General features: G+C 48.5%; 1 protein-coding gene across 1 annotated transcript in view; it reads right to left on the bottom strand.

The window, feature by feature from the left end:
* The window catches only part of LOC147108244 (solute carrier family 12 member 2-like), a 315116-nt gene that overhangs the window by 151568 nt on the left and 150274 nt on the right, over positions 1 to 13274 (bottom strand). The window contains exons 16-20 of the mRNA XM_086004787.1: positions 11436 to 11547; positions 11183 to 11323; positions 10344 to 10450; positions 2979 to 3058; positions 2498 to 2638 (exon numbers count right to left, since the gene is read on the bottom strand). Of these exons, the coding sequence (XP_085860913.1) occupies positions 2498 to 2638; positions 2979 to 3058; positions 10344 to 10450; positions 11183 to 11323; positions 11436 to 11547 (581 nt within the window). The remainder of the gene's footprint in view (positions 1 to 2497; positions 2639 to 2978; positions 3059 to 10343; positions 10451 to 11182; positions 11324 to 11435; positions 11548 to 13274) is intronic.

Genomic DNA, 13274 nt, shown 5'->3' on the forward strand with positions numbered 1-13274 from the left:
CCCCATTAACAGTAGTGACTGTATCTCCCCATTAACAGCAGTGACAGTATCTCCCCATTAACAGCAGTGACAGTATCTCCCCATTAACAGTAGTGACAGTATCTCCACATTAACAGTAGTGACAGTGTTTCCCCATTAACAGTAGTGACAGTATCTCCCCATTAACAGCAGTGACAGTATCTCCATTAACAGCAGTGACTGTATCTCCCCATTAACAGTAGTGACTGTATCTCCCCATTAACAGTAGTGACTGTATCTCCCCATTAACAGTAGTGACTGTATCTCCCCATTAACAGCAGTGACAGTATCTCCCCATTAACAGTAGTGACTGTATCTCCCCATTAACAGCAGTGACAGTATCTCCCCATTAACAGTAGTGACTGTATCTCCCCATTAACAGCAGTGACAGTATCTCCCCATTAACAGTAGTGACTGTATCTCCCCATTAACAGCAGTGACAGTATATCCCCACTAACAGCAGTGACAGTATCTCCCCATTAACAGCAGTGACAATATCTCCCCATTAGCAGCAGTGACAGTATCTCCTCATTAGCAGTAGTGACAGTATCTCCCCATTAACAGCAGTGACTGTATCTCCCCATTAACAGTAGTGACTGTATCTCCCCATTAACAGTAGTGACAGTATCTCCCCATTAACAGTAGTGATAGTATCTCCCCATTAACAGCAGTGACAGTATCTCCCCATTAACAGTAGTGACTGTATCTCCCCATTAACAGTAGTGACTGTATCTCCCCATTAACAGTAGTGACAGTATCTCCCCATTAACAGTAGTGATAGTATCTCCCCATTAACAGCAGTGACAGTATCTCCCCATTAACAGTAGTGACTGTATCTCCCCATTAACAGTAGTGACTGTATCTCCCCATTAACAGTAGTGACAGTATCTCCCCATTAACAGTAGTGATAGTATCTCCCCATTAACAGCAGTGACAGTATCTCCCCATTAACAGTAGTGACTGTATCTCCCCATTAACAGCAGTGACAGTATCTCCCCATTAACAGCAGTGACTGTATCTCCCCATTAACAGCAGTGACAGTATCTCCCCATTAACAGTAGTGACAGTATCTCCCCATTAACAGTAGTGACAGTATCTCCCCATTAACAGTAGTGACTGTATCTCCCCATTAACAGCAGTGACTGTATCTCCCCATTAACAGTAGTGACAGTATCTCCCCATTACCAGCAGTGACAGTATCTCCCCATTAACAGCAGTGACAGTATCTCCCCATTAACAGTAGTGACTGTATCTCCCCATTAACAGCAGTGACTGTATCTCCCTATTAACAGCAGTGACAGTATCTCCCCATTAACAGCAGTGACAGTATCTCCCCATTAACAGTAGTGACTGTATCTCCCCATTAACAGCAGTGACTGTATCTCCCCATTAACAGCAGTGACAGTATCTCCCCATTAACAGCAGTGACAGTATCTCCCCATTAACAGCAGTGACAGTGTCTCCCCATTAACAGTAGTGACAGTATCTGCCCATTAACAGCAGTGACTGTATCTCCCCATTAACAGCAGTGACAGTATCTCCCCATTAACAGTAGTGACAGTATCTCCCCATTAACAGCAGTGACTGTATCTCCCCATTAACAGCAGTGACAGTATCTCCCCATTAACAGTAGTGACAGTATCTCCCCTTTAACAGCAGTGACACTATCTCCCCATTAACAGCAGTGACAGTATATCCCCATTAACAGCAGTGACTGTATCTCCCCATTAGCAGTAGTGACAGTATCTCCCCATTAACAGCAGTGACTGTATCTCCCCATTAACAGTAGTGACAGTATCTCCCCATTAACAGCAGTGACTGTATCTCCCCATTAACAGCAGTGACAGTATCTCCCCATTAACAGCAGTGACAGTATCTCCCCATTAACAGCAGTGACTGTATCTCCCCATTAACAGCAGTGACAGTATCTCCCCATTAACAGCAGTGACAGTATCTCCCCATTAATAGTAGTGACAGTATCTCCCCATTAACAGTAGTGACAGTATCTCCCCATTAACAGCAGTGACTGTATCTCCCCATTAACAGCAGTGACAGTATCTCCCCTTTAACAGTAGTGACAGTATCTCCCCTTTAACAGCAGTGACTGTATCTCCCCATTAACAGTAGTGACAGTATCTCCCCTTTAACAGCAGGGACAGTATCTCTCCATTAACAGCAGTGACAGTATCTCCCCTTTAACAGTAGTAACAGTATCTGCCCATTAACAGCAGTGACAGTATCTCCCCTTTAACAGCAGTGACAGTATCTCTCCATTAACAGCAGTGACAGTATCTCCCCATTAACAGCAGTGACAGTGTCTCCTCTTTAACAGTAGTGACAGTATCTCCATTAACAATAGTGACAGTATCTCCCCATTAACAGCAGTGACTGTATCTCCCCATTAACAGCAGTGACAGTATTTCCCCACTAACAGCACTGACAGTATCTCCCTTTTAACAGCAGACTGACAGTGTCTCACCTTTACCACACTGGGAGGGCCCAAAGTGGCTGCCTTCTTTTTCCACAGGGGATGAAGAGGTGGTAGTGACCCTTTCTGCCTTAGACTCCACGTTATCTTGTCCCATGCTGGCTGTGTCTTTGTCCGGAGAGACATTTATTTCTTGTAAGAAAGAGAGTTGTAAGTTAAGATCACACACATCACATCTAACTTTTTGTTAAGGGGCACGAAGTTGTAAATTAAGATTTTACGCTTCACAGCAGTGTCACAAACTTTTTTTTTTATTGAGGATCCCAATCTCAACCAACATCCTGCACAAAGATCAGGCTCAGCAATGCTACACCACAGTGATGGACGTGAGTCTACACCCATGATTCCCCCACACTTACTGACATTCAGTCCCTCCATATCGTCAATCTGACATTCAGTTCCCCAGTACGGATTGTCCTTGTCCCTGAGAAGCACAAACTTCATAGTTCCCACACAATTTTTTTTAAGTTACCTTGTTCCTGAGACTGAGAGATGTCCAGTCCTCCTTGAAGTCGAAGAATCACTACTCCATAATGAAAGTCAAAGGCATCACTGAAGAAGGAGGGAGAGAATAATGAGACAGGTTACTTGAACCTAGAAATAGTACCGTGTGATATAACCAAACACGTTCTCTGTTTGTATGAAATTGTTTTATCAGTTATTTTACTGGAGGAATTAACACATTTAAAATGAATATTAAAGTAGCCTAGGAACTGTGCTGTGCAATATTGCCACGGGAAGCCAAATACCAGCCTGAACACTAATGCCAACCCGATCACTAACACCAATCCGACCATTAACATTAATGCTAACCTGAATATTAACACATACAACCTGAACACAAACGCCAACAAAATACTAACCCGAATTCTAACGCTATCGCAAACACTAACCTGAACACTATACCAACACTAACCCAAATACCAACACTAATGTTAATACTAACCCAACTCCAACACTAACACTAACCCAAACACCAACACTAATGTTAATACTAACCCAACTCCAACACTAATACTAACCCAAACACTAATGCTAACCTGAATATGAACAATAATGGCAAGCCAAACATTATCACTAACCCAAACACTAACCTAAGAATCAACACTAACACTAATGCCAACTCAAACACTGGCACTAACCTGAAAATGGACACTACCACTATTCCAGACATTAATGTTAACCTGAATGCTAACCCACACACTAGCAGTAATGCTAACCTATATATTAAAACAATTAGTAATGCTAACCTGAATACAAACTCATACATAAATAATAATGCTAAACTGACCGGAGCTGAGCGGCGGACCTGCGAGAGGCACAGAGTCAGCGAGAGGAGGATAAAAAGAGCGCGGAGAGGAGGCCTGGGACCGGAGCTGAGCGGCGGACCTGCGAGAGGCACAGAGTCAGCAAGAGGAGGATAAAAAGAGCGCGGAAAGGAGGCCTGGGACTGGAGTTGAGCGGCGGACCTGCGAGAGGCACAGAGTCGGAGAGAGGAGAGAGAGAAGTAAAAAGTAATCGAAGTGTGACATCACCAGAAAGCAGGTAAGTATTTCTCTCTTTCTCGCTTTTTTCCAAACTTAAATTTTGTGGTTTATAGTTTCTAGGGTCTCTGTTGTGTAGTGGGGAGTGCTGGTAAACAAGGGCCCTTGAGTATATCAGTTAATTGTAGTGAAATTACTGATATTGAATTGATTTAATTTAATTTGAATTAATTAAAGGGTAAGTCATGGCAGCACAGCTCGGCCCCATGGCATGCTCCTCCTGCACTATGTGGGAAATCAGGGACACTTCCTGTGTCCCTGACGACCATGTGTGCAGGAAGTGTATCCAGCTGCAGATACTGGCAGACTGCATTGCGGCGCTGGAGCTGCGAATGGATACATACTGGAGCATTCGTGATGCTGAGGACGTCGTGGATATCACGTTTAATGAGTTGGTCACTCCGCAGGTAAAGGCTGCACAGGCAGGAAGGGAATAGGTGACTGCCAGGCAGAGTAGTAGGCGCAGGCAGGTAGTGCAGAGGTCCCCTGTGGCCATCCCCCTCTCAAACAGATATACCACTTTGGATATTGTTGAGGGAGATGGCTTATCGGGGGAAGACAGCAGCAGCCAACTTCCTGGCACCAGGAGTGGTTCTGCTGCACAGGACGGGAGGAAAAAGAGTGGGAGAGCTATAGTAATAGGGGATTCTGTTGTAAGGGGAATAGATAGGCGTTTCTGCGGTCGCAAACGAGACTCCAGGATGGTATGTTGCCTCCCTGGTGCAAGGGTCAAGGCTGTCTCGGAGCGGCTACAGAGCATTTTGGAGGGGGAGGGTGAACAGCCAGTTGTCGTGATGCATATAGGTACCAACGATATAGGTAAAAACTGGAATGAGGTCCTAAAAGCTGAATATAGGGAGTTAGGAGGTAAATTAAAAAATAGGACCTCAAAGGTAGTAATCTCAGGATTGCTACCAGTGCCACGTGCTAGTCAGAGTAGAAATAGAAGGATATTTCAGATGAATACGTGGCTAGAGGAATGGTGCAAGGGGGAGGGATTCAAATTCCTGGGACATTGGAACCAGTTCTGGGGGAGGTGGGACCAGTACAAACTGGACGGTTTGCACCTGGGCAGGACCGGGACCGATGTCCTAGGGGGAGTGTTTGCTAGTGCTGTTGGGGAGGGTTTAAACTAAAATGGCAGGGGGTTGGGAACCTGTGCAGGGAGACAGAGGAAAGGGAAACAAGGATAGAAGCAAAAGACAGGAAGGAGAAAAGCAAAAGTGGCAGTCAGAGAAATCAAGGGTTTAAATCAAACATGGCCACAGTAAATACTAATTCTAAAAGCTCTAAGAGTGTTAAAAAAACAAGCCTGAAGGCTTTGGCCTAGAAATTGGCCTGAGGCGCCCAAGCGGCGCAAAGTTCGCCTGGGCGCTGGAATTTGCGCCGCGATCGCCACATTAGCGATCGCCGCAAATTCAGTTGAAGTGCCCCTAGAGGGAGACGGGGCACGGCTCGAGGCGCTCCGCGTCCCTCTTAGGGCGCTGAAAGTGAATTTCACAGCGCTACGTGCCGCAGTGCCACACACTGCGGCACGGCACGCTGTGGTACTGCAGGCCTTCCTCCCACTGTTAAGGGGGAGGGGCCTGCAACAGTGCGAGCCCTGATCACGAGTGCTGGCAAAAGAGCCCGGCACCAAGGAGAAGTGCCGGGCTCTCGGGAAACAGCCGGCAATGCCGCGGGGGGGGGGGGACCAGGAGGCCGGGGACAGAGGTGCTGGCAGGCGGCCGCCCTGCACCTCCACCTTAACTTGCACCTCTGCCGGCGCAGCAAGGCCCCGTGAACCGGGCGCAGATAGCGAATGGCGCTACAGCGACATTCGCTACCAAATATCGCGATCAGGGCGCGAATGGGGCGCTGCGCACATCGATGACGTCATCGGTGGCGGCACAGCGCAAAAGGCTAATGCCACCATTAGCGCCCCTGCTGAATATCGCAGGAGGCGCAGCCACTGGCGCTACAGCCACTGACTGCCTCTTTAGGCGCTAACAGGTGGTGCTACTCACCCAATTTTTCCCCCTTTGTGTCTTAATGCGAGGAGCATACGTAATAAGGTGGATGAATTAGCTGTGCAAATAGATGTAAACAGATATGATATGATTGGGATTACGGAAACATGGCTCCAGGGTGAACAAGGCTGGGAACTCAATACCCAGGGGTATTCAATATTCAGGAAAGACAGGCAAAAAGGAAAAGGAGGTGGGGTAGCATTGCTGGTTAAAGAGGAGATTAACACAATTGTAAGGAAGGATATTAGCTCTGATGATGTGGAATCTGTATGGGTAGAGCTGAGAAATACCAAGGGGCAGGAAACATTAGTGGGAGTTGTATACAGACCCTCAAACAGTAATGCGGAGGTTGGGGATGGCATTAAACGGGAAATTAGAGACGCGTGCAATAAGGGCACAGCAGTTATCATGACTTTACTCTACATATAGATTGGGCTAACCAAATTTGTAACAATACTGTGGAGGAGGAATTCCTGGAGTGTATACGGGATGGTTTCCTGCACCAATATGTCGAGGAACCAACTAGAGATCAGGCCATCTTAGACTGGGTATTATGTAATGAGAAAGGAATAATTAGCAATCTTTTTGTGTGAGGCCCCTTGGGGTGGAGCGATCATAATATGATCGAATTCTTCATTAAGATGGAGAGTGAGGTATTTGACTCAGAGACTAGGGTCCTGAATTTAAATAAAGGAAACTACAATGGTATGAGGCGCGAGTTGGGTAGGATGGATTGGGGAATGTTACTTAAAGGGTTGACGGTGGATAGGCAATGGCAAACATTTAAAGATCGCATGGATGAACTACAGAATTTCTTCATCCCTGTTTGGCATAAAAATAAAACAAAAAAGGTGACTCAACCATGGCTAACAAGGGAAATTAGGGTTAGCATAAGATCCAAGGAGAGGATATATAAATTGGCCAGAGAAAGCAGCAAACCTGAGGATTGGGAATAGTTTAGGATTCAGCAAAGGAGGACAAAGGGATTAATTAAGAGGAGGAAAATAGAGTATGAGAGTAAGCTTGCAGGGAACATAAAAACTGACTGTAAAAGCTTCTATAGATATGTGAAGAGAAAAAGATTGGTGAAGTCAAGCGTAGATCCCTTGCAGTCAATATCAGGGGAATTTATAATGGGGAACAAAGAAATGGCAGACCAATTAAATACATACTTTGGTTCTGTCTTCACAAAGGAGGACACAAATAACCTGCCAGAGATGTCGGGGAACATAGGGTCTAATGAGAGGGAGGAACTGAAAGAAATCAGTATTTGTAGGGAAATGGTGTTAGGGAAATTGACGGGATTGAAGGCCGATAAATCCAATGGGCCTGATAATCTATATCCCAGGGTACTTAAGGAAGTGGCCCTAGAAATAGTAGATGCATTGCTGGTCATCTTCCAAAATTCTATAGACTCTGGAACAGTTCCCATGGATTGGAGGGTAGCTAATGTTACCCCACTATTCAAAAAAGGTGGTAGAGAGAAAACGGGGAATTATAGACCGGTAAGCCTGACATCGGTAGTGGGGAAAATGCTAGAGTCCATTATAAAAGATGTAATAGCAGAGCACTTGGAAAAGTGACAGGATCGGACAAAGTCAACATGGATTTACAAACGGTAAATCGTGCTTGACTAATCTACTGGAATTTTTTGAGGATGTAACTGGTAGAATAGATAAGGGAGAACCAGTGGATGTGGTGTATTTGGACTTTCAGAAGGCTTTCGATAAGGTCCCGCATAAGAGATTAGCGTGTAAAGTTAAGGCACATGGGATTGGGGGTAAGGTACTGACTTGGATAGAGAACTGGTTGGCAGACAGGAAGCAAAGAGTTGGAATAAACGGGTCTTTTTCCGAGTGGCAGGCAGTGACTAGTGGGGTACCGCAGGGATCGGTGCTAGGACCCCAGCTATTCACAATATATATTAATGATCTAGACGAGGGAACTAGATGTAATATCGTCAAGTTTGCAGACGACACAAAGCTGGGTGGGCGTGTGTGCTGTGAGGAGGATGACGAGAAACTCCAGTATGATTTGGACAGGTTGGGTGATTGGGCAGATGCTTGGCAGATGCAGTATAATGTGGATAAATGCGAGGTTATCCACTTTGGTGGCAAAAACAGGAAGGCTGATTATTATCTGAACGGCAATAGATTGGGAGAAGGGGAAGTGCAACGAGACCTGGGTGTCCTTGTGCACCAGTCGCAGAAGGTAAGCATGCAGGTGCAGCAGGTGGTTAAGAAGGCAAATGGTATGTTGGCCTTCGTAGCGAGAGGGTTCGAGTACAGGAACAAGGATGTCTTGCTGCAGTTGTACAGGGCCTTGGTGAGACCACACCTTGAGTATTGTGTGCAGTTTTGGTTGCCTTATCTGAGGAAGGATGTTCTTGCCATGGAGGGAGTGCAGCGAAGATTCACCAGACTGATACCTGGGATGGCAGGAATGACGTATGATGAGAGATTGGGTCGATTGGGCTTATACTCGCTGGAGTTTAGAAGAATGAGAGGGGATCTCATTGAAACTTATAAAATTCTAACAGGACTAGACAGACTAGATGCAGGAAGGATGTTCCTGTTGGTGGGGGAGTCCAGAACCAGGGGTCACAGTCTCAAGATAAGGGGTAAGCCATTTAGGACAGAGATGAGGAGGAATTTCTTCACCCAGAGAGTGGTGAACCTGTGGAATTCTCTACCACAGAAGGCAGTTGAGGCCAATTCATTAAATATATTCAAGAAAGAGTTAGATATATTTCTTAATGCTAAAGGGATCAAGGGATATGGGGAGAAGGCAGGGACAGGGTACTGAGTTTGGATGATCAGCCATGATCTCACTGAATGGCGGAGCAGGCTCAAGGGGCCGAATGGCCTACTCCTGCTCCTATCTTCTATGTTTCTATGTTTCTATGAATGCCAGCCCATGCAAGAACACTAACCCAACCACAAACACTAAACTGAGTCAGAACATTATTACTAACTGAATGCTAGACCAAACATTAATATTGACACTAATGTTAACCCAAACCTTAATGCTAATACTATTGTTAACCTGAACGTTTGCCCAAATTCTAACTGACACTACCTTGAACGCCAACACTAGCCTGAATGTTAACCCATTAGTAAAATGAACCTGATTGCTAACCCAAACAGTAACGATAACCTGATGCTAGCCTGAACACTTGCACTAACCTGAACCTTAACACTAACTCAAACCCTAAAGCTAACCCAAATACTAAAGCTAAGCTGAACACTAATGCTAACCTAATTGTTAATACTAACCTCAACACTAGCAATTAACCGAATGCCAACACTAACACTAACTCAAACACTGAATCTGACCCGAACGTTATTACCAACCTGAACACCAATGCTAATCTGAATTCCACCGCTAACCTGGACACCAGCACTTACCCAAACAATAACCCAAATACTGACGCTAGCCTGAACCCTAACACTAACCTGAACAGTAACACTTACCCAACTTTGAATATTCGTGAACCTCACCTCTTGAATAGTTTAGGATCTGTCAAGTTAGGCACTTCTAAAAGAAACAACTTGCATTTATATATACCCTTTCACATCCTCAGAACATTCCAAAGCACTTCATAATCAATGAATTACTTCTGAAGTATAGCCACTGTTACTTTGTAGGCAAATGCAGCAGGCCAATGTGTGCTTAGCAAAATCCCACAAACAGTAATGAGGTTAAGGACCAGTTAATCTGTTTTTTATTTTGCTGGTTGAGGGGGAATGTTTGCCAAGGTATCAGGAGAACTTCCTGCTCTTGGAATAGTGCCGTTCATCTGATCAAGCAGGTTTAATGTCTCATCCAAAAGACAACACCCCCAACAATGTAGCACATCCTCAATACTACATCCAAGTGTCAGCCTAGATATTGCACTCAAGTCCTGGGGTGGGACTTGAATGTTCAAGATTCTGACTCAGAAGCAAGGGTGCTACCAACCAAGGCAAGCTAACACACAGCTGAACTTCCAGGTAACGGTTCAGTCAGCTGCAGCCTCACGCATTGGAACCTGACGCACTACATCCTCACATACGGCCTTGCACACCAACACGGCCTCGTACTCCTGTCACATCTTTGATAATACTGCATGCAAGACATAGGAAAAGAGTTCCAGGTGCAGTAGTGCAGGCTGTCACACACTGACCCAACAATCAGACGCACTAAAGGTTCAGCTGTTGATTGCCATACTGAGTTACAGCGGGTGTTTCTTTGTGAGGAAACAAATAGTTTATATTAAACCTATCAATGACTGCCAGTACCCACTGAATAATGTTGATGTAACAGTCCAATTCCTTAAAGCTGATCGAGCTCCAGTTCTGCTTGAAGCCCAGGACCAGAGTGTTGGGCCTCATCCTCCCGAGACCTGCAGCCTGTAGAATAGAGAGTATGTTCCAGCTCAGTTAAACCTTCGTTAGCTGCAGTCACAATCATTTCTTATTTTCTAACAGTCTCCTCCCCCACCCCCGTTAACCTTCACTAATGCCAATGAGGAAAGGGTTGTTAATCACGGACACCCCAATTTTCATTGGGTAAATGCCCCACCCAGTGTGATGCTAAGTTAGACAGAGCAAGAAGGTTGCAGGTTCTGCCCACACTCTGTGCTGAGTTACCTGATCTCCGCCAAAGTGGTGGTCGGGCTACAATAATTGACGTCAGTGCCCTTGGGTTAGGGAGGGAAAATCAACCAGGTTTCCTGCTCCTGATCATTATGCAGTGACTGCTGCTGGAAAGTGTGTGTGTGTGTGAAGGAGAGAGAGAATGTTGGATAAAGACATAATCAGGCTTGGTGCGATGCCCTTTACAGTCAAATATCCTGCCAACACCCACTGTCTGGGCACACACATGGGTGAAGTACTAAAGGACAGCCAACACACATGGAACCTGTGCCTCAGCATGAGTCAGCAGGCTTCAGGAGAGCTGGGGAGAATGGTTCAAGTTGGGTGTAGATGGGTTAGAATAGGGTGTAGAAGGGTTCAAATTGGTGTAGGACAGTTCGAGGTGAGTGTACAGGGTTTGAATAGGATGTAGAAGAGTCAAAATAGGGTGTAGAAAGGTTCAAGGATTTGGGTGGGGAAGGGTTGGAGTACTTGGCTGCATCTCACCTGGAGTAGGCAAAGTGCTCCCTGTCGAAGGTCTTCAGCGTAGACTGGGGAATAAAAGCCCTTCTTCTTGCAGTGTACCAGCCACCTCTGGTATTTCACCTGGTTTCCGAGCATTTCCTTTAGGGCTTGTCTTCGGGATTCCTATTGGGTAGGACAATTGTATAAAACCCTTGCTTCAACATGCCATCTTTAACAATGAATGAGGTGCGAATGAGAATTAAGATAAATGAGGGATAGGAAAGTTTGCACGTACCTTATGAATGTGTCCACAGATCATGAGGCCAACATTTTTTGTAAAAGCGCGAGTGATGTCAACCAGGGCTGGACGTGACGATGGTGGTCCGGTCAGGACAAGGCACTGTGGCCTGGGTTAGCGAAAGACATAGATTACAACCTCAAATCAATCAAATGGAAACTTGTAGAACCTACAGCTAAATTGATACAACTCTATCACAGTGTAACCAGGTGAGATGTGGTTGCTGCAGAGTTACACTTATTGCTGCAGCAAACAGAAACATTGCAGCGAGAAAGACCATCCAGCCCATCAACCTCACTCTTTCCACAGCCCATGTACACTCTACCATATCAAAGTTGCCCACTCAATCTCCTGAAGGAAAATTCTGTATAAATATTCAACAGCTGCATTTGTGCCCCCGCGACACAACCCGCAGCCCCTCCGCGACACAGCCCTCTGCACCCCCGTGACACAGCCCGCTGCCCCTCCGCGACACAGCCCATTGCACCCCCGCGACACAGCCCGCTGCACCCCCGCGACACAGCCCGCTGCACCCCCGCGACACAGCCCGCTGCACCCCCGCAACACAGCCCGCTGCCCCTCCGTGACACAGCCCGCTGCCCCTCCGCGACACAGCCCGCTGCCCCTCCGCGACACATCCCGCAGCCGCTCCGCGACACAGCCCGCTGCCACCCTGCAACACAGCCCGCAGCCGCTCCACGACACAGCCCGCTGCCTCTCTGCGGCACAGCCTACAGCGCCTCCGCCTCCGCGACACAGCCCGCTACCGCTCCGCGACACAGCCCGCTACCGCTCCGCGACACAGCCCGCCACCGCTCCGCGACACAGCCTGCTGCACCCCCGCGACACAGCCCACTGCCACTCCGTGACACAGCCCGCTACCGCTCCGTGACACAGCCCGCTGCCCCTCTGTAGCACAGCCTACAGCGCCTACGCCTCCGTGACACAGCCCGCAGCGCCTCCGCCTCCGCGACACAGCCCGCTGCGCCTCCACGACACAGCCCGCAGCACCTCCGCGACACAGCCCGCAGCGCCTCCGCGACACAGCCCGCAGCGCCACTGCCTCCGCGACACAGCGCCTCCGCGACACAGCCCGCTGCACCCCCGTGACACAACCCGCAGCGCCTCCCCGACACAGCCCGCAGCGCCTCCGCGACACAACCCGCAGCGCCTCCGCCTCCGTGACACAGCCCACTGCGCCTCCGCCTCAGTGACACAGCCCGCAGCACCTCCGTGACACAGTCCGCAGCACCTCCGCCTCCGCGACACAGCCCGCTGCGCCTCCGCGACACAGCCCGCTGAGCCTCCGCGACACAGCCCGCTGAGCCTCCGCGACACAGCCCGCAGCGCCTACGCGACACAGCCCGCAGCGCCTCCGCGACACAGCCCGCAGCGCCTCCGCGACACAGCCCGCAGCGGCATCGGCAGCGGGTGGAGGCGGAGCTGAGCGGCAGAGCGACTACAAGAGGCTCCAGAGGCCCAGGTAGGCCCCAGTGCGGCATCGGCAGCGGGTGGAGGCGGAGCTGAGCGGCAGAGCGACTACAAGAGGCTCCAGAGGCCCAGGTAGGCCCCAGTGCGGCATCGGCAGCGGGTGGAGGCGGAGCTGAGCGGCAGAGCGACTACAAGAGGCTCCAGAGGCCCAGGTAGGCCCCAGTGCGGCATCGGCAGCGGGTGGAGGCGGAGCTGAGCGGCAGAGCGACTACAAGAGGCTCCAGAGGCCCAGGTAGGCCCCAGTGCGGCATCGGCAGCGGGTGGAGGCGGAGCTGAGCGGCAGAGCGACTACAAGAGGCTCCAGAGGCCCAGGTAGGCCCCAGTGCGGCATCGGCAGCGGGTGGA

The sequence above is a fragment of the Somniosus microcephalus genome, chromosome 13, assembly GCF_052327205.1.
Source record: "Somniosus microcephalus isolate GS21.2 chromosome 13, FLI_Smic_1.0, whole genome shotgun sequence".
NCBI classification, from domain to species: Eukaryota; Metazoa; Chordata; class Chondrichthyes; order Squaliformes; family Somniosidae; genus Somniosus; species Somniosus microcephalus.